General features: G+C 28.1%; 1 protein-coding gene across 2 annotated transcripts in view; it reads left to right on the top strand.

The window, feature by feature from the left end:
• The first annotated feature begins 390 nt into the window (after positions 1 to 390).
• The window catches only part of LOC105844135 (interaptin), a 106,145-nt gene continuing 82,998 nt past the window's right edge, over positions 391 to 23,537 (top strand). The window contains exons 1-3 of one of the 2 annotated variants that reach the window (XM_065793067.1): positions 592 to 740; positions 1,310 to 1,388; positions 13,516 to 13,577. In XM_065793067.1, coding sequence (XP_065649139.1) covers positions 1,328 to 1,388; positions 13,516 to 13,577 — 123 coding nt within the window. In that variant the 5' untranslated portion in view covers positions 592 to 740; positions 1,310 to 1,327. Of the gene's footprint in view, positions 741 to 1,309; positions 1,389 to 13,515; positions 13,578 to 23,537 lie in introns of both variants that reach the window. The other variant, XM_065793068.1, reaches the window with a different exon arrangement.

Raw genomic sequence — 23,537 nt, forward strand, 5'->3', positions numbered from 1 at the left:
ATTAGTAACAATGGTAATGATAATAACAATAACAACAATAATAGTAATAATAATAATACAACAAAAATAATAATAATATGGCAAAAATAATAATAATAGTATCAATAATAGAAAATATTTATTGTAATATTTTATACTATTATATATTGTCTATATATTATATATTTTTATTATTGTTATTATTATTTATTATTTTAAAGTAATATTAATAATAGCAATTGTAATAACCATTATGGTTTAATAACAAAGCACTTAAATCAAGCTGCTCTAAAGAAGTAAATTTTTTTTTTTTTTTAATTTGTCATAATGCAGTTGGTTAAAGTGCAAAATTAAACCTTTTTATAATAATCACATATTGTTTTGGTTGATCAAAAGTAAATAAGTTTTATAAAACAAATAATCCAAATTTAAAGAAATCCAAAGGAATAATTTTTAAATCTATGGTAATAATTTTTAGTAATCCATGATGCCACATGTTCAATATAGATAGCATTAAGTAATTATTTTTATCTTTTATAAACAATGCAACACAATGAATGTTGTTGCCATGGTGATTTTTTTTGAAGTGTTTCAATTGTAAATCTGAATATTATCCAACATAAAAGCAAATGTTTGGAAAGTTAAAAACTTTCAAGTTTTAGATATATAAAAGATGTATTTCTTTTATGAGCAATATTTTTAATTTCTTTTAAAAATGAATGAAGAAACAGGAATAGGAAAACTCATACATGATGGATTAGGTAAAAATTTAACTTATGTTTTTATTTTTAGAATTTAGCAAAGCATTAATTTGAAAATGAAGTTAAAAGATATTACACTGTTAATAAAATTGAAATTTTATTAACAGTGCAATATTTATTTGGTTTATTAAATTAAAATGATAAAATTTTATTTAGTATTAAATTAATAAAATTTTTTAATATATAATATATATTAAATAAGCTTCAGATATAATAGAAGTATTAAAAAAGGTTTTTTTTTGCAAAACAAGGCACACCATGGTGAAACAAAAGCAAACATTTTAATTTATACTTTCTATTAAGACCTAAGTATTATATTGATGTATAAAGTTATCTAAATTTAGATTATTAATTTTTGTTTTTTTAAATTGTTTATAATTTTTTGTTGAATTTAATTTTTTTTATAAATAAATAAAAAATTAATAAAATATTTCTCATAAATAAATAGTAATAATAATATTTATTTATGCGTTTATTATGTAAACTTCACTTATTTTTTGTTGCATATTAAAAACTTTTTACTTATTTTGTAATTGACAAATAATTATGTTTTTATATACTAATTAAAGATAACGTTGCTCTTTATCATGGCTTTTACACTAAATTTAAACAAATCTGAGTTTGATGCAACTCTTCAAATAAAGGCAGGTATTATGATTCAAAAAAATAGTGAAATCTATTATTACCTAATAATATGACCCCCATTCAATATATGTACAATTTGATACCAATAGCATATAGTATAATATTATTATGATAGAATATATATAAATACATATACAAATACTCATATAAAGGTTTTGGGGCAGGTGAGACTCTTTAACCATTTTGAAAGCAACTTAAATTAGGAAATTAAAAAGTTTTATATAAAATACCAAATGTAGAGTTTGTATATAAATAAGTATGTAGATCTCTGTTATAACCTATATGATGTACTACTGCAACACTAATGCGCTGTTAAACTAGTTGGTAGTTGGTATTTTAGAATTTTTCCATAAAATATAATTACTGTTTTTTAATTTAAATGTTTTTTAATAAAAATAGTTTTAAACATATAATAGTAAATTTTTTACATTTTTTTCACATTTTTCATAGTTAACTATGAAATTGTATCATTTTCACATTTTATAGCTTGTTTCTATGTTTTATGGTCAAACCTTTGTTTCACATTTTTTCTGCCGATCTGACGTCAACTTCACACAGATTAAGGTCAGCAAATAATGGCTGACCTCATTTTCCCTAATTATGAAGCCTGCAGTTATATCCCAGCAAATGCTAACATATTTTGTCCTCGTTCTCATTAAGATTGGTGCAAAAATTCAATGCATTACTTTATTATGGGAAAGACTCTTTGAAAATTTCTCAGTTTGTTATCCAATAAGTCATTTATCTGTATTTTTTCTAGATAATATGGCTAAACTGTTTCTTTTTTCTTACTGCTATAATCTTCTGATGATTTATTGTCATTCATTTTTGCTCAATTCCCATTTGAAGGACAATTAGACCAATATAAAAACTAAAGAAAAGTATTATTACTTTAGATGTTTTGTTAAAAGTAAATCAGATGTATTAGGTGTATGCTAAACAGGGTTGGGGTAAAATACATGTGATCAAATACAAATAAAAATAAGTTAATTCTAGATTTTCGAATACAAATTCAATTAAAAATGTACACAATCAGCATTTTCCAAATACAAATACAATTACTTGTACTTTAAGTTATGAAAAAATAAAAATGTTTTTTCATGACAAGGTTGATAATGCCGTATACTAAATAGAAGAATGGAAATAAGTCTTTAAACAAATATCCCTTAAAATGTTTTGGGTTTTTCCAAAAAAACACTGGGTAACATAATATAGAATTGCAAATATATTTCAATCAAATTCAAATACAATTATTCAATAATTTTTATAAAATCGACTGCATCGACTTTTTATTGAAAAATAAAAGACCACAAACTATGAGTGTATATTCATATATATATATATATATATATATATATATATATATATATATATATATATATATATATATATATATATATATATATATATATATATATGTATATATGTATATATATATATATGTGTATATATATATATATATATATATATATATATATATATATATATATGAGTTATTTAGGCAGTTGTTATGGACAATTTAGTAAAATATTGTGAAGTAGATTATAAAAGTTATAGAATACCCCCTTTGAAAAACACTTTTTTTGGTATTTTGTTGCGTTTTGTAATTATAATTTTAAGTAGCAACTATGATAATTTGTTTTCAAAATTTTCTAAAACTGTTTTATCCTGTTATTTGCTTAGCATATTGATGTTTATTGCTGTAACAAGCCTTGTTTTAGGCTTAACATAAAGGTGAAGGGGTATTTTTCAATATCTATTGAATCGGCCTACAAGTCACTGAAATCTGTAAAATTATATTTGAAAAGATTTGATTACATATTTACAGTATTTTATAATTTTTTCTTGAGTTAAAGATGTTATTGAATAATGAAAAGCAAAAAGTAAAGAAACACTTTTTTGCTAAATTTGAACTATTTAAAAATATAGTTAGCAATAAAAATAAAGAACTAATCATTTCAAGATCATAAATTTCCTTGCTATGTTTAAATAAGTGCTTTTTTTGCCATATTTAAATTAGTATTAAAGAAGTATTATGAAGAGTACAAAAAGTAAAAAGAAGTAGTGACTCAATTGATATATGGGGATGCATTTCTCATAAGAAAAAAAGATTTCAAAATATTTATACAGGGAAAATTAACCAGTATAATTATAGCAAAGCCTTAAAAAAATAGCTTTTACCTGTTGCCAGATCATTTTTTGAAATGTGTAAAAATTGGATTTTCTAACAGGACGGCGCATTGACTAGGTGAAAGTGTGATATTAAAGGCAAAATACTACTGTATTTTGCCTTTAATATCACACTTTCACCTAGTATCAGGTAACATTTTTAAGATTATTGAATCCTTCCTTTTCAATCGTAGTATAAAAGTTGTCCTCAACGGACAGTACTCTTCTCATATTCTGTAAGATTAGGGGTTACTCAAGGTTATATCCTTGGTACTATCTTCTTTTTAATTTACATTACCAATCTTCCAGATATTCTCACATCTAAGGTGGGATTGTTCGCTGATGATACTACCATTAATCCTTATTTTATAGAAGCCAACACTCTCTGATTGCTTGGATGGGGTATTTGAGCTTGAAAAGGATCTGACTTCTGCTACAGCGTGGGGCTCACAATGGCTGGTGACCTTTAATTCAAGTAAAGCCCATTTTTTTCAGCCAATCGTTATCGCAATAATTTAGATCTTCCTATATTTACGAGCGGTAATGTACTCAATGAGTCATCTACCCTTCATCTTGTAGTATTAACTCTTACTTAAAATCTTTCTTGGAAACTATATATCAAATTCATTGCAAAATTAGCATCTGCTTAGGTTGCATCGAGAAGTTTAATATAGAAAACAAGAGGTATTGAAATTGCGTTCATAACATCGTACATACATTAACATCTCTTTCCCTCTTGTTCACATTTATATGTTTTTAACCCCCTCTCTCAACCTGCATATGTATTTTATGGAATACCCCAAAGTTAATTAAACAAGATGGCAAAGTTGAGTTTGGAAAAATTAAAAGTATTATTTCTTATCACTAAAAACTTTTTAACATCTCACAATAAATTTTTTTATTACAACTTTTTTTTAAAAAATTTTCAAAATTAGAAAAATAGTTTTTTAAAATTGTTGATATAAAATTACTTAATTATTAAAAATTTAAAACCTTCACCTAAAATAATTTTTTTTTTTTTGATAATTATTTTTTGTGACCTTTGAATTAACAAAGTAGCATAAATAAGTCATTTTTCTATTTTTGAATTAGTTGATTTTTTTAAATTTTTGAACTTTAATTACTGTTAGAACTTCTACAAAATGTTTTCCGATTGATCTAAATGTGGAATTCCAACAATTTTTTTTTTTCAAATTCTCGAATGTTTAAACTTTAAAATTTTACAGATAAATTCAGAATTTTTCTTGAGAAAAAGTTTTAAATATTAAGACAATACTGCAATGTTATTTTAATTTAAAATTTACATTAAAATTCTTTAATATACAGATTCAAACACCCAATTTACAGTGCAGGCCAGGGACGTGGTGGCCCAGTACGAGGGCACGAGGACTTGTACTGGGCCCTTATTCTTTCTCAGAAAACTGGGCCTCCAATCCTCAAACTGAAAAATTTTTTTTTAGTTCTATAAGTTTCTTTCAGGGCATTTTTTACAACATTTTATTTAACTTGCTTTCATGTCGGTTTGTTTGTTTGTTTGGTGTCCGCGCAAAATAAATACTAGGTCAGTGGTAATAATATAAGAAAAGCCCTAAACTTTAGTTTAGAGTAAATAAAAGAATTCGTTAAGAAAAGTAATTTAAACATAAACAACAAACGTTGTTTAGCGTAAATAAATAAAATGGAATAAAATGAAACTGAAAATGATTGATTAGCTTGTCTTGCTCTAGAAAGAGAAAAAATTTCAGGCAAATAAATCAGCTGAACAACAAGCATCTAAGCTAGAAAAACGAAGATAACGATATCTTAAGGCAATGGCAGCTGAAACAGAAGAAGGTAGAGGCAAACGTATTGCTAAACGAAAACAAGCATTGTAGTGACAAACGATTAGATAAAGTCTCCTCTTTATCTGAAATTAACCATCCTATCAACAGAAAAAAGAGAAAGTTGTTATTGAAAAGTTTAAAACAATAAATATATAAAATGCATGAGTTCATTTGCTTTGCATTAATAAATATGGTTAATATATATTTGATAAATAATATTGTGTGTTAAATGAATTTTTGTTATTATTTTCATTCACTACTACTCAATATGCTCTAGTCCACTCCTTATTGGTCCATGGAATTTATGAATAGTATAACTATGTATAAATTCCATAATCCGATAGTAGTTATAACTCAAACGAAAGAAACTTATGCCATAGTTTCTATCATAGGACTAGTTTTAATTTTATATTTATTTATGTTTCAGATGAAATGAAGGCTGTTAATGATCCAAAACAATTAAAGTTAACGGCTGGTCTTGCGTCAGTGCAAGTGCCACAAATACAGAGAAAAGCTGGGGCATCTTTTACAGCAACAGTGAATGTAACATCAACATCCATTGTGAATATCACAATTAAGCCTATTATTGAAACTGAGCAATTAACAGAGATGAGTGACTAATCATCTGTACAAGAAACATTTCATTTGGTTGAAATTGGAACAACTACTGATGAAGGATTAAGTGAAAAAATCAAAGATAAAATTAAATCAATTAACGTAGATATTCAAAAGTGTGTAGGTATGTCTTCTGATGGTGCAAGCAATATGCAAGGAATAAAGAAAGGAGTTGCAACACACTTGAAGCAGTGTTCTCGGATGGCAACAAATATTTATTGTTGATCTCATGGAACTAATCTGGTTATGAAAGCTTGTGCAAAATCTTCTGTTGTTTCTGTTCACTTTTTTGGAACAGAAAACAAGCTTGGTGATGTGCAGAAATTAAAGACTTTTCTATAGGAAGGAAAACGGAAATAATATTTTTGAGAAGTGCAAATCTCGTCTTTAGGGTGTGAATCAGTCTATTGGCTGCTACCCACATTGTTCATTTCAGTGCCTTATAAAATGCTACAGACCAACTGCTGACACTATACCGTGCAGTAATCGATTGCTATGAACAAATTTCAAATGTCATGAAGCTTAAAATGAATATTTGAAGTGAAGCTCAAGGTCTTTCATCCCGATTTCAGTCATATGTAACGATTGTGACTTTATGTCTCTTCAAATAAATTTTTACTATCTTAGGTCCCCTAAATAAAGTTCTTCAAAGAAAAACACTTGATTTTTCAATTGCTATAATGTCTATCAACGTATCACTGGAAAAGCCTCAAGTATCAAGGGAAAGTGCTGGCCAAAATGCTATTTTATATGCTGTTAAAATTGCAACTAAAGCTTAGCTTGAACAGCAAACATTTGTTGAGAATAGGACTCGCAAAAAGAAACAACTGGACTTCGATGAAACAGAAGATGGGCGGCTTACTCAGGCTAAAGACCAGTGGCTGGCAGAAGTAATTTATACTGTAGTGGATTCAGCAACTGCAGTTCTTGTTGACAAATTTTCTTCACAGCGGAAACTTTTAGAAAGCATAGACATCTTTTATTGAAGAATATAAGTGAAGATATTATTCATAATTTTCATAGCCCTAATTCACAAGAAAATATTCAATCAGTGCTTGAAAAATTCAAAATTGGTATCAGTTTAAATGAATTCACTAATGAATTGGTTGATTTTGTGGAGATCTACAGAAAGACTGCTGAGAAAGGTAATAAAAATTTGCCTTCTCTCCTCACCATTTACAATTTTATGCTAAAGATTATGTTAGATGCTATATTCCACTCTGTTGCAGTTCAATACAAGATATTTAGTACAATTTCAACAAATTCAGCACAGTGAGAGAGTTTTCAGCAAACTGAAACTTGTCAAAACTCGTCAAGTAAATAGAGTATGTTGGAGATCGTATTCTCTTGTTAAAGGAACATGAGAAAATGTGGAATTTGACCCATTCAGACATAATAAAAAACATTGCTGATACTAATGAGTTACATAATATTTTGTATCCATGGAAAACTTTTTTTAGTATAAATATAATTTTCCTTATTCGCTTATTTGTCTCTTGTTAAAAGTACTTCACTAGGCCCCTCTTCTGGAAATTCGTACCTGCTTTTCAGGTGCCACCACGTCTCTGGTGCAGGCCACAATGTTTCAAAAGAAACCTTTATGTGCCAATGTTGATATGAGATCTTTGTATGACAACATTTTGTAAAACAAAATGTGTTGCATGATTTTCAATTTTTTTTTTATGTGAGCTAACATAATTAGTCTCTATAGTAATAATAAAAAAAACAGAATGTATTATTTTTTTTATCAAATGAATAATGGTCAAGTAAGCTTTCAAAGTCATATAAACAAATGTAGAAAAATTGTGCTTCATAACATTTATATAGGTAAATCAAAATGTTGTTTTTTATCTACAATAGATCAAAAATATGCTCTAAAAAAAAATAATTGACTGTGTTATTCCTATTAACTTGTAGGATAAATGAAATTAATTTAATGAAAGATTTCAAATATCCCAAGAAATCATTTGTTCAAAGTCTTAAGTTTAAGTCCTTGTGAATCTATGTATGTTCAAGTAATGTTCTTGTAGGCTAGCATTTAATAATACAAAATGATTAAAGGTCTGTATTTTTTAGAATATTTAAGTAAATTACAGTTAAAATCTTCTATATCTTCACTGAGTCATATATGTTGGTTTTTTGGTAGTCTATATCATTATTTTTGCATTCATGACACTTGTATATCAGTACAGTCATATTTATTTTTCAAACATTTGTTCCTTTTGTTGCTACAGTCTTCTTTGCAACTACAAATAGTCAATTCTATAGTTGTGATTAGTGCTGGTAGGTTAGCAGCCCAACATTTACATAAACAATTCCCAATGGCTTAAAGAGGTTAATTGTTCAATTCCCAAACATGGTTTATCTTTAGTGACTAATACTGTAGGGACTTGACAGAGTGTTAGGATGCTAAATATAAAAAGTGGCTATGGAGTATGTGGTACTTAAAAGGTCTCATTGTTGGTGGTAGCCAAGCAGAATTATACAGAGAAAAGGAACTAGAAAAGGTGCAAAAAAATGTTAAGATTTTTTATTTTTGTTCAAGTATACAGTTTCTTATCACTGTATACTTAAACAAAACAAAGCTTGATGTTTGTTATTGTAAATAGATTAGGAAAGCTTCATGACCAAGATTTAGTAAGATAAGTTATAAGTATAGATAAATTCTTTCCACAAGGATTTTTTTGTGATTCAAGAATAATAAGTTAATGAAAAAAAATATTTAATATAATCTCTCTTTCATAATAATAAATAGGTATAAAGAGAAATTATTGATAAGATATAAAATCTACATAAAATAGCTTGCACTAACATGTAGAACTAACAGAGAATCAGCTTCTTGTGATCATAGTTCATTATCTTTATAACATCTTCAACATTTGCTTCTGTTATGTTTGATTATGTTACAATGGGGTGAACTGCACTACCCAAATTGTGTTTTTTTATAATTAGCAAGGTATTTGCTAAGAAAACTTGGTTTCAATATGCACTAATAATGGTTTTAGTAACTTTTTATTAATGATAGAATCATCAGATATCTATTATTTTGATTTGATTGACAGGTTTTTTTTTTACTTGTTCTAGACTTTAACTAATGTTTCATGTATTTTTTCAAAAACCATGTGGTTGCAATTTCCAGTGCTAAACATGCTAATGAATGTTGCAACAAAATCCAAATGCTGTTGTATAATCTATACATATAAGCAATTGTGGTATTGATTTACAGTGTTAAATTTTGCTTTAAATATTATAAGTAGACTACAGTTTTAGATCAGTTGGTTAAAACTGCAACTTGACAGCTCTAGTCTAATACCTTTAACCAATTGTCAATTGCAGTGTCATTGACATGTTATGTCATGTTTAAATAGAATAATAATTCTACAAAATAATGAAATTTCATTTATGAAGGATAATTCGACTCACACTTCCATTACAGTGAACAACATGCACAGTGCAACCAAATGAAAACACTAACATAGACTATAAATAACGAAAAGTATTAACTTGTTTTAACCAAGTTATCCTGATAAATTTTATTGATCATTCTTTATTGTCAACTACTATTTCATAGTAGGTAAACATCTTGAGTGAGCATTGATTTCTAAAAATACAGTTACTAATGCTCTCTTTCATATCCAGTTCTAGGCATTTTCTTTTTTGAAGTAGGAGATAATATATTAAAGTTTTCCTTTTTTTTTGGTTTTAAGATTTTGCTTCTTTATTACCATATGATATTTTTTCATCTAACCTTTCAGCAACAAAATTATTTGTTAATCTGTATTAAGATAGATGTGGCACTATCTGAAAGTAAGCAATTAAAAGCATTCCATTTTTGTAATGAAAATTCCTTGTCGATTACTCAAAAAATACTAGACTTAAAAAATACTCCACAATGTTAAATGAAGAAATTTTGGAAGTTCTTGTTTGATGGGTTCGGCAAAGTACAGCTATGGGCAAGATGGTCAGGTGCATGTCCATATGTAAAATGTTTTTTATGCTGTAGTTTAATCAAAGTTGTTTTGACATTTGAATTATTTTGAAATGTAACATGAAATGGTTCTAATTAAATTTCCTATTAGTGTTATTGTTCACTAAGTCAGTATTATCAGTTGCAAAGTACAGTGGCATTCCTACTTAAATATAAGCAGACATTTTGTATTGACTTATTAACATATTTTTAATATCAGCATTTTCTAAACCATTTTCAAACCAATCTTCATAACAATTTCATTGGAAGTCTGAGATCCGCTAAGCAGTTTTATGCTGGTAGCACTCTTACAAATGTGCAAATGTAAGCATCTAAATGTTTAAGAAAAACAAAATTGAGTTGTTCTTTTTTTTTATTTATTTCTATTCACCTCCCCAAGGCCATGAAGGTCACTATAGTTGAGGAAGCTACTTTTAGTTGTGGTTGCAACGCTCTCTCAACTCCAAAACACGAACCTTGGGGAACAAGCCCGCTGCACAGAGAAACAAGTTGAGTGCTGTACTACCAGGGACGTGATGGGGATCAAACTTGGAACTTCTTGCCAATGGGGCAAGCACTCTTCCACTACCATATACTACCGTACCGTATACTACCGTACCGTAACACTACCGTACCAAAATACTACCGTATTTCATTCATTGATTATGTTTGTGATATTACATATGTGGTATTAAGTTAAAAAAGGGTTGTAAGAATATTAAAGTAATGATATAAACCCAGCAAGCCTCCTCAACTTTAGTAACCCTCATTGTCTCGAGCAGGTGAATATATATATGTAAATCAGGCCTTTTGATGAGATTTTATTGCATTAGAAAATGCGTAGTGCTAGTAAATGTCACTTTAACAACGATAATATTTAAATCATTATTGTATTTTAAAATACCACCTTGTAATTAAATTAAGTTTTAAACTGCTTTAAAAATCATTTAAACTAATACGATTATTAGAGTTGGAAGTTACTGTAAGAGAAGGGATGAAGGTTATAGAGCAAGATAACAGTTTACAGACAACTTAAAAGATTATAAAAGACAAATTATATGAATCAGATAAACAAGATGAAGGAAGCGACTTTCAAAGAACTGATGTTTGAGGAAAAAAACTAGGGAAATAAAATTTTTTTGAGCACTTAGGAACAGTCACAATAAAAAGATGAGACTTAATTGAATGACGAGTTCAATTAAGTCTCACGAGAATGAATTTTAGTCGATGGCACAACAGGTAGAACGTGACTAGTGGAATCAAGAAAAGATATTGATGAGAAGTTCTTAGCAAACAATTCAGCTTTGTCTTTAAGTGTGATAAAAAAATCTAAACTATACAAGAGAGGTTAAGTAAGAAGCACAGTTATAACCAGGAAGATGAAAGATTTCTACCTAAAGGCCATCACTAAGAAAATCATGGAATGAGTCCTAGTCAGCTTTAAGGTAGTTGTAAGAGGTACAAGGATAAGGGGATTCTGATGAAGAAGAATGAGATAATAGTTTTAGAGAGATTAAACCGTGATCAGAAGCACCTATGGGTGAATGTGGAGAAACTGAGCACTGACTAGAATCAGAAACAAGACATAAGTCGAGTATAGAAAGTAAATGATTTGGATTGTCTGGAAAACAAGTTGGAAAGTTGACTATTTGTGTTAGAGATTGAGAAAGGCAAAAGTTGTTGGTCTTAACTCCTGCAGAGTCACTGGCACTAAAGCCAAGCCATTCAGTGTGATGAGAATTAAAGTCATCAACAACAATGATATTGGCTGAAGAATAAAGAATATAGAACAAAGAAAAGGCAATAGAGTGAAGCGGTGCTAATCGAAAGCACATAAAAAAATAGTCTGTGGATTCAAACCGAATTTCTTGAGAAATGGGTGAATTCTTATGAATGTAGATGCCCAGGCCAAGCATGTGACTATCAGAGTTTTTACGAGTTAAAAGAAGATAACCATCAACACTAAGATCACAAAATGAGAGAGCCAAACTCAAATTAGTCTCACAAAAAGCAAGTAGGTCTGGTGAACTTAGCAAGAGATAAGACTCAACAGAAAAAAAGTTACTTCAAAGACAATGAATATCAGTGAATGATAGATTTAGAGAACTTGTTGATGACAATGGTTTTTTGTGTTTTATAGTTTTTGGTACTTTAGTCATTTTTAAATTTGTTAAAAAACTCAAAGCACAGATAGTATTCAGTACACTATTCAATAGCCAAAGCAATTGCCTCATTACAATTAATAAACCCTAAGTTGTTGCAAAGGGTTCTAAATGTGACCTCGACAATGCACTCCAAATAATGGAATCATGCCTTTCTGAGAGCTACTACAGAATTCAGGAAACTTGACTACCAGCCAACCTCAGAACCATAAAACTTTTTTAGAACTATAGCTTCATTTGGAGATAATAGAATGAGTAGCCTAGTCATAAAATCAGAGACACAAGCAAAACCCATGCATTGAGTCAATAAGATCCAACATTCAACATTCTAAACTGGAAACAACGTATTATAAATACATCTAGGCCAGCCTTATAGGTGAAGAAGTGGTGTGAAGCTGGTCAACAGATAGAATCTGTTTACCTCATAAGATATTTCCTTATAATAAATTTATTTCTCAAAGCAATCTTATCCTTTACATAATCTTTTGTTTCTTTATCACCACTTATTTATTATTATTTTTTTACGTTTTTAATGTAATATTTTTAATTGATTATAAACAATTTATAGAGAGATTATAGTTACCAATAAAATATTCATTAACAAAATTTATGTTAAACTACATCTAAAGAGCTTTACACGATATTGAATTAATAGGAAACAAAAAATTTTAAATACATTTGTGAAAATAATTTTTTAAACAAAAGTTTTTCTCCTTTTATAAGAAAAAAATAAAGTTTTTTATTTGCTTTCACATAATTTAACGAAGAAGAGATTTGTGTTTTACGTAATGAATTAGCAAGAAAAAAAGTTCTTTAATAAATATGGCAAAACAGTTTTATATTCCTTTGAAACTTATTATTTCATTCTACGCTTAACTATTTTACATTTCTTCAAAGCTAAACTTAGATTTTTAAAAATTGTATTTAATTCAAAGTCTTTTAAATGATTTAAGTAGTCCAAAATAAAAAAGTTTTCGCCTAACAGAAAACTGCTGAACTGCTGAAAATGTGAGTTGTGTAATGCTTCTTTACAAGGCCTGATAAATATAAAATGAGATGATTTATGCTTTAATTATCTTTTGTATTTATGCAAAATTTTTGTTTAGCAAGTTTTGGTTTCATGTAGATTTATGCGTATGCTTAAACTTACACAAAGAACCTTTTTATTAATGAAAGAAATTCTGTAAACCAGTCTTAAAACTTTTTTAAAGTATTACTTTTTTTTTTGCTAAAAATTAGGAATTTTTAAGTCCTTACTTTTATGCTTTATACTTTAACACAAACATCTCTGCATTCCCGATTATTTTTAGTAAATATAAAATAGTAAATGTAAATATTATCTGATATTTTTTATATAGTTTTTATACATGCTGATATTTATTATTTCTATTTAGTTGAACGACAAGAATTCCAGAGGCGTGTATTCCAAAATTGGATTAATGGCAGGCTGAAAAATGTAATATACATTTTATTACATTATATCAATTGTTTTTTACTTCTTTTATTTTTATTGTTCTTATTATAGTAACAGTTATTTTATTATTTTTATTAATTTTTTATTTTACTTTAAAAAATACAGAATGCAATTAAAAAATAGAAAAATTGCAAATCAAGCAAATACATTTATGTTAATTCATTTAATACTGTACCAACAGTGGCATCCTGGCTCCAAAAAGCTTATGCAGGATTTTTATGAAAAGGCCTATTTTTCGGGATTTTACCATATATGCTTAATTTGAAGACCCATAAATACAATAACGCTTTGTTTTATAATGGCATGTAACTTAGAGTAAACAAAGTAGAATTATTTTGCATTATAAAAAAGAGTTGGTTTTTATCAACATTGATATTATTGCTTCAAAATGTATTAATGATAGATTTCAAACGAAAGTCAAACATTTAGGAGAATGTAGAAAAAACAGTCGACAATTTTTTGTAGAAAAATTAGTGGGTAATTTTTATCATCTGATGGTTAATTGTTAAAACAATATTTTTTGTTGAAAATTTTTTTTATAATGTTAAGTAACTGAACAATAGATAATCCAGAAATAATTAATTTTTTTTAATATTGATTTATAATTAATATATATCAAGTTTTATTTGAAATAAAAGTTTGCTTGATAAATACAAAATTGTATCTTTTGTACATTAGTTTGTAATTGCTATTTTTTAACGTTTCTCATGTTTAAATAATATTTCATAATATTTTGCTTTGATGGGGTTTAAAAAAAAATTATTGTTATACTTTACAGCTTAAGTTATAATTTAAAGCTTATGTTGCAGTTATAACTTAATGCACAAGTAACATATTTGATACTAATACAATATTACTTTGAATAATTGTTTTACTTAACATAATACTTCAAAAAGTTAAAGTAAAAACAAATATTGCAATATTTAAACTATTTTAAACAGTTATAAAAAACTGTTTAATATGTTCATGGTGATGATAAAATGCGTATTATATTTAAAACGTATTAAATTATTGTAAAAAGCTATATAAAACAGCAATAAAACAAAACGGAAAACTGAGGCCTTTCATTGTTATATGCAAACTTTTTATTTTTAATGTATTTTTCGTTTTATTTATTTTTTGTTTTTCTAATGTACTTCATTTCTTCTCTCAGGCGTTCACTGCTCATGTGTGACCATTTGGCGAATTTTATATATATCAGAATTATATATATGCCAAACTTTATAAATAATAAAACAAAACTGAAAAGTTGATTTATCAATATTAAAAGCTTTTGTTAATATAAAACATCTACGCTACATTGTTTTATTGCTGTTTTATACAGTTTATAACTATAAAAACATAAAACAAATTTAAAATAAATAAAGTAATTAAAAGAGAAATTATTTTAATTAATAAATTAGAATTGATGAAAACATTATCGTCATAAAACTATAAACTTAATACTTTTTCAAAAACATGCTTTATTAATAGACCAAACGAGTATGATGTAAAAACAACAAAGTAAACTCAAAAAAATACTAAACTTATTAGATATCTTGTTCTTTGTAATTTATTGCTTCATGATCTACTGTACCATTAAAAATTCAAGTATAAATATATTTTTCAGTCAAAGGGTTTTTAAGTTGATGTTTTCATTCAATTTTTTTGTTTACAAAAAATATTTAACTCTTAGAAATGTTTACAGTTTAAAAAAACCTTCTTTCTCACTTGCACTACCTTCTAAATATTGTTACTGTAGCCAGATCCATGTTTTATTTTCAGGAATGATTCTCTCTATGCTATTGCAAATGTTGCTGTAGTTTCCATTTATTGCAAAAATATAAAAGTTCACAGTATTTTTCAAAATTTCAAAATTTAGATTCAAGATTATTTGAATAAGAGAAGTCTTCTAAAATTCTCTTTTTTAAATAGATTTTTTTTTTTAAATAAATTCCAAAAAATAACTTGCCTATTTATATTTAGAAAATATTTAATCTTGAAATCACTATAAAGAAACTTAAAAAAAAAAAATATGGTATTTCGTTTTTCATATTCTATTCGAAATTTCTTGTTAAAATAATTTTTGCTTAAATGCTTATTATGTGTTAACAACATTCAAGATACAAATAGAAATATTTCTATGACTTACTTTTGCAACTCTTTGAACATATTTTTTTTTTTTTTAACATCTTCACTTCCAACAAGACTGCAAGCAGCCACTAATTAAAGTTGGAAGTTACTGAAAGAGAAAAGATGAAGATTGTAGAGCAAGATAACAATTGACGGACGACTTGAAAGATAGCAAATTATATGAATCAGGAAAGCAAGATGAAGGAAGCGAATTCCAAAGAACAGATGTTGAGGAAAAAAACTAGACGAAAAAGCATTTTTGGAGCACTTAGGAACAGTCATAGAAAAAGGATGACACTTAATTGAATGACAAGTAACACGAGAATGAATTTTAGTAGATGGCACAAGAGACGCTAGCTCTTTAGAGCAGTGCCCATTATAGTATTTGTAGAAAAGAGAAAGAGAAGCAGCAATACGGCGATGTGATAATGGTTGGAGGTTGGCTGCAAGAGCAGGTCCAACTATGTTTACAATGCGTTTTTGCACCTTGTCTAAAAGGTGCAAAAACGCATTGTAAAAGGGCATGTGAAAGGGCATCATTAGAAGATCCGCCCCAGATATGGTAACAGTATTCCATACAAGGCCGGATTTGAGATTTATAGAGATAGAGAATAGAATCCGAAGTAAGAAAGTGATGAGCTCAGTAAAGAGATGCAACCTTAGCAGATGCTAATTTTGCAACTGATTTGATATATGGTTTCCAAGAAAGATTGGAAGTAAGAGTTAATCCTAGAAGATGAAGAGTAAATGACTCATCGAGTACATCACCGTTCATAAATATAGGAAGATCTAAATTATTGCGATAACGATTGGCTGAAAAAAATTGAGTTTTATCTGAATTAAAGTTCACCAGCCACTGTGAGCCCCATGCTGTAGCAGAAGTGAGATCCTTTTCAAGCTCAAATGCCCCCTCCAAGCAATCAGAGGGTGTTGGTTTCTTATCATGACAAGAATAAATGGTAGTATCATCAGCAAACAATGCTACCTTAGGTGTGAGAATATCTGGAAGATCGTTAATGTAAATTAAAAAAAGTATAGGGCCAAGGATAGAACCTTGAGGAACCGCTGAAGTTACAGAATGAGAAGAAGAGTGTTGTCCATTGAGGACAATTTTTATGCTATATTAAGTATATTTAATAGTAGAGTAACTTAACTGGAATCACTTAACTGGTTGTTTTGATAGGTAAATTTACTGTGATATACTTTATCCATTAAGTAAATCACACTAAATTTAACTTTAAAATTGAATTAGGATATTATTGGTTTCCACACAAAGATTTAAAGTAATTAAAATTCAAAAGCGTTTTATATCAAATAAAAATCTCCGCACTAGAGCAAATGATCAATCTTCTGTTTAAAATGTAAAGGTTAGCATGACGTACTTTATGAATGACCTTTAATAAAAACCTTAAGATGAAAATATTCTATATTTTTTAGAATGGCCAAAAAAGCTAAATTTAAAAAGAAAAAGCAATTGAAAAAAAAAAACAAATCACAAAAATATTATTTTAAAGAAAAAACTAATTGCAAAGGTGCGAAAAGCAATTGTGGTTAGCAATCCCAATATGCCTTATTCGGGCCCCAAATATTAAAAACATGTTTTTCTAATATGAAACTTATTTATAAGAAACTAGCAGTAAAAGCCAAATCTTAAGAATCTTTAGTACTAAATTAATTTTCGATTAGAAACTTAATTTATTAAGAGTTTGAGAAATATTTCCTAACTTTGCATGCACAATCAAATGAAACTCCATTCAAATGAAAATGGAATTCTGCTCAAAATTTCCTATTGGAAAAGTTTTAATCTAATAATCAATCAAATGGAAACAAAAAAAATTAGATTAACTGGATAATGATTTAATTTGAAAAATTATATTTTTCAAATATATTTCAAATATACCTAATAGTTCTGTTGTTTTATTGTTTCAAATTGTTAGTTTTTATTTATTTTTTAAACAGTTTTGTTAACATTTTTAAACTCACTTGTCGTTTAATTTAAATTTACATACAACATTTAATTACTTCAAATGTCGAAAAGATGTAATGAAAGCAGCGCACAAAAAAGAGCGAAACCGATCCGGAAAGTAGCAAAATTAAATAGCCTTGCTGGATCATTAGATAAATTTTTTAAACGAGGTGGAAGTTTGTCAGTTTCGAACAAAACTTTAATGGAAATATGCAATTTAAATGATAAATCTCAATTTAAAAACAATAATGTTGAAGAAAATATAAATGAGCCACAACTTCAAAACATCGATAACAAGAACAAGAATGTAGATGGTGAATCAGGATCCAATAGTGTCAATATTGATAATATAATATCCTGGATATTTTATCTAACAAGACTTCAGAAATTAGTGGTAATTTACAAATGGAGAGCGGAAGTTAACCATAATGCAATTATGATATATTACATCCTGCAACATGGCCTGTTGAAATCGACAACAAACAAGAATGTTTTTGGTAGAGCAGTCACCAAAAAGTATTAAAGATATCCATTGTAAAAAAAATTCTCAAGGAAGATGTTACAGTGACACTTTTTTTTTTCCCAACAAATAAAAAATGGTGAAAAAGAATTTAGAAATTGGCTTTTATATTCTAACTCGACAGGAAAAAGTTTCTGCTTCTGTTGTCGTTTGCTTTCATCAATAAAGATAAGCTTAACTTCAAGTGGATTTTCTGATTATGCCCATAGAGGAATACGGTTATCTGAACATGAATCTTTAAAGAAACATCTTGAATCAGCGTAAAAATGGCAAATTCTAGAATTTAACATTAAACACAGAACAGGAATAGATCATCTCAATGAAGATGTGTTTAACTAAGAAAAACGCAGATGGCAAATAATTTTAAAATTGTAAAAGCGTATTGTTTTTAAGGAACGAAATTTAGCTTTTAAGTATATTATTTTATAAAGTATTTTTTATAGATAAAATCGAAAAAAAAATCTCAATATAACTATTGCTACAAGGGTAGCAACAAGCTTTCCTAATTGTCGTAACTTTTTTGTGGATTTCTTATAAATGTTATACATTTTCAAAATGATGTTATTGACATCATTAAACGCTTTTATTTCTGCAAATTTATCTTTTAACGCTAACTCAAGGCAATGTGCAACACACCAATCAAAAGTTATCCATGGAATTTCTTTCTGAATTTACATTTGTCCTACTTCCTCTATATTGTCCTACTTCCTCTGCACATCAGCACCAAAACCAACTAATTTAGTTTCAAAAATTTTCGATACCTTCTGATTCAAGGGAATGACTGATTGTATTGAAAACTCCTTCAGATGTTCCATATTGAAGATCAGAAATAGAAAGAAAAGAACACTCAATGCTTATCTCGGTCTTTCCTATTGGAGTAGGATCGAAACTGATAAATAAATATAGCTTCTTTTTCAATTACAGATACATCTGTTGATGCATCAATTAAAATACTGTAGTAATTTCGTGTCTTTAATTTATTTCTGAGAATATTTGACAAACTCAATCCAAAGTAATCAATAAAAGTTTCACAATTTATTTTATTTCTATACGTTTGGCCAAACTCTACACCATGATTTTCTTCCAAACGTAATATTTTAGGGTATACGCTAAGCGGAAGCTCTTCTTTGGCAATAAAGTATGCTACCTCAAATTTTTTTCTTGTCAAATTTAGATCTTTCGTGGTCATGGTTTTCAGGCCCAATAAAATATCAGTTTGCCGCATTTCTTTCTGCAGGTTGCCTAATTTATCACTTCGTTCGCTTACATCCATTCCTTTACTTTTCATTGCTAATTCTTAGGTACTTTGACGTTGCAAACCATTTGCACGATCAACTGCGGCACTGTGGTGTATCCTACAACTACCTTCATCGCTTCCCCATTCCAGTGTATACCCTTTATAAATATCAATTTGTTTAGCATACTGATGACATACAGTACATTTTAATGGTGTAACATAATTTCCATTATTTAATATCTCTAGCCAATCATTAGCATTATATTTTGCAAGAGTAGTGTTTACCCATTTTTGAGCTGTTGTTATCTGTAATTTTCTACTATTGAGTTTTTTCTTCTTTTCAACAGGTGGTTCTAATTCCGATCCTGCTTGTGTTAAAAATGAAAGTGTTGTTTGTCTCTTATTAGTCGCCTCCATTTTGAAGTGTTGATGTTTGACGATTCTCTTACAATTTAATAATATAAAAAATGTGCAAATTCGCAATTGTTAATTTGAAATTTATTTAAAAATAACTCATTCGTTGCTATGACTTCGGAAATTGCAGGAAAAGGTAACGAGAAAAATAAATGAAAAAGAAGGAGAAAATGTTCTTGGTTACATTAATTTTAAATGATGATTAAATAAGAACTTCAATCGTTACCGACGTTGAAAAAGAAAAATGATTGCACATTTTATATCTCATTTGTATCATTTTATATCTTTCATTCATTTTCATTTAAAATCATTTTATAAACTGCTAATGTAATTAGTTGATAATAATGTTAATTCCTCTCGCCTAACTAGTGCTGAACTAATATTTAATAAAATCATGACAATCGTTTTATGAAATACTATCAAAATTATTTATGTTACTTAAAACGAAACTTTATATTACAATATATATATTTTTAAGATTTCATTAGTAGAAAAAAAAAGCAATTGCGCATTTGGTAATTTTAAATTTATCTAAATATTAAAGTTAACTTCTCAGCCACTCAGCATTAACCGAACAAAGAGTCTTTAAAGTTGAGTCTTCGACCGAGTGGACACACAAAGCAACTCAAACGACAACTTGTTCAAAACTCCTCATAAAGAAACAATTTCCTCACCGACCGTGTTGTCAACTCACGGAATGTTTTGACCCAAAATGCGGTGAACACAAAGAACCTCGACAATTTCAAATACGAAGTTTCTTTTTTCCGGAGTCTTGATTAATTGAAATCTAAAAAAATTTTCATCACAGAGTGGCTTGGTGTGCGGCTCTTAGTCAATAATTTGTAAGTTTTATTGACTACGGATAAATTAAACTAAAAATAAAAAATATAGGCATTTTTTCATTGCAATTGGAAGCGTTAGGTTATTATAAAAATAAATAAAATGATATAAAGAAAATATAAATAAAATGTAGGAATAAAAAAATGTTCATAGTTAATATTATATTATTATTAAAACAATAATAAAATAAGAACTTCAATCATTTATGAAAAAAGCAGTTATGGATTTCACCACCAGTAAAATGAAATTAGTCTTGATAAGTGAAGCAAAAAAAATTGATAGTTCACGTCATTTATAATACTCACTAACAAAGCGATTTTAAAGTAGCGTACTAACTATAAAATTATTTTAGAAGCTTTTTTCAAAGATTTACATTTTATGAAATTTCGGTATATGCGTTTTCAAAGACATCCTGATAATTTGTCAAACGTTATATAACTCTTTTTTTTTTTGCAACCGGTCAACCTTGACCGGAAAGTATTCGTTTTGAGAGGTCAAAATAGCAATTTCAGTCATTTCGGGCGGTCAGTGACCGTTGACCGCCCGTTATTTTCCACGCTGAAATTCACTAATGCTTGTTTGGACTGTAATAAGTGCAGTTCGGTCAGTTGACACCCATTGTTTATATGTGATCTGATCATCAAAATCAAAATCATTCTTTTCAAACACATTTTCCAAGTAAGTCTTCAATTTTTTTTTACCAGGGCATTTGGAAAATAGATGAAACATGCAGTTTCAACTATCTATATTACAAACACATACTTTCATTAAATCTTTGTAATATATTAAATGGCTGTTAGGAAGAGCAGAGCACATCAAATTAGCATTTTGATGGTAAGAACATACACAAACTGAGTGGCTTCCACTACTATTAACAGTAAGGTACCACTTTGGCCTTAGTTCACAGAACTTGCTGAATCCAACTTTGTGTTCAGGGTATAACTTCTTAAATTCCAGATGAAGTTCTTTTAAACGAACAAATATTAAGCGTTTTTGTTTATGAACTTTAACACGCACAGAAACAAAGTCAGATTAATATATTTCAATGACTCTCTGCTTAACAATACCTCCAAAGGATGTCCCTTTTTAGCCTCAGGTTTAGCAAGTATTCCCTTTTCATTTTTCAGCTTTCTGGCTTTCTTAACAAGATGGTCTGAAACTGAAAATGCATTGCAAGTTTTTTTAATTGACCAACTATCAGAAGTTAATATTAGTAACTGAATTTTTTCTTCATTCATACTGATTTTTCCTTTTTCCTTTATTGCATCTAAAAGTTTGTCTAAATCATTACAGTCAATGCACTTTTGCTTTTTCTCAGATATTATATCTTTTGGGTCTATATCCAATGCTGATGCTACTAGGTTTGTCATACTTGTTTCCAGTTTTTTAACTTTTTGCTTTCCATAATCTAATTTGTTACATTTACTTACATTTCCAGATATTTCCGGTAAAGAAGCACTCTTATTTAAAACTGTCTTATTTAGGTCTGAAGAACTTAACTCCTCATCATCAACATCTTTGTCTTCATCTTCTTGACTAAGTTTTCCTCTAATTTGTTCAAGTTTGAATTCATTCAAACAGTTAGTGCAAAGTTTTTGACCAGGTTTGATCTTAAGTTGACTTGCTGTTAAAATATCGACTTTACACAATCCCTTACTAATTTTTTTCTTGTGGACTTTAAACGGAACACAACAGTATTTTTGAAGCGCTTCATATCTAGAAATATAGGCTTTTTCATGGTGAAAGCATACCTCCTCATTTAATTCAAAAGTGTGTCCAATTCTTTGAATTAAAACTTCAACATCTTTGTTCACAATATCTTTTAGTTTTATTCTTCCAATCATTCTTAAGACATTATGTCATTAAAAAGAAAACTGAATATATTAATTCACAGATAAATAAAAAATATACTACTGTCATTCCTATGACTAATTATTATACTATGACCTAAAGCTAGCTCATAGTCTAATAACATTCTCCTTTTGAAAATATCATCACTCTCAAAAAGCATGTCATAAGATAGAGTATAGGTCTTTAAATTTTTTTTGGTGATTGTCTATATATAGAACCTCAACATTAAAAAGTTTCATAATTTATTTCAACTGTCTATGCTACTTTCTATGCCAGCAAAGTCAATGTAATTTATCATAAGTTTTTTAAAAAAGTGATTTTTTAATAGGCTGCTGCATGTGCTAAATTAATTTTTAATACATAATTTTAGTTATTCGAACAAGCGGTGACCTTAAGTACACAAAGGTAACAAAAAAATCCACTTTCTGTAAGTATTAAACTGTAACACGTTAAAGTTCAAAAAAATATTTATGTTGCAATATTTAGTAACTTTAAGGTACAATAACTCAAAAACTGTAAAAAATCAGTCAAAAACAACTGCAATAATGGATTATTTGGGTAAAAAACTATTACCCTACAAAATTTCAGGTGATCACCATCTTTATTTAAAAAGTTATGGTTTGTCAAAAATCAAAAAAAACTGCTGATCCACAAATTTTTCGGATTTTGGTCATTTTAAATTCAATCATAACTTTTAAAAAATTGGTCAATCAAGCTGAAATTTTCTGGATTGTATTTTTTTCATAAGATCTGTGTGTGGTCAAAGTTTAAACCAAATCTGAGGTGGATCCCTGAGAGCCTTTAAGTGATTTGATATATAATAACCCAAAAGCCATGAAATACCAGATAAAAGAATTTAGTCTTGCGCTAGGTAAACTTAAAAATAGCCATCCAGATTGTAAAACTCATGCTGCATTTTTAATAAAACAAATAAAATCTTATGAATTTGTTGTGCTCATAACAATTTGGTATTACTTGTTATCAAAGCTTCACATTTTCTGC

Source organism: Hydra vulgaris, chromosome 03 (genome assembly GCF_038396675.1).
Source record: "Hydra vulgaris chromosome 03, alternate assembly HydraT2T_AEP".
NCBI lineage: Eukaryota > Metazoa > Cnidaria > Hydrozoa > Anthoathecata > Hydridae > Hydra > Hydra vulgaris.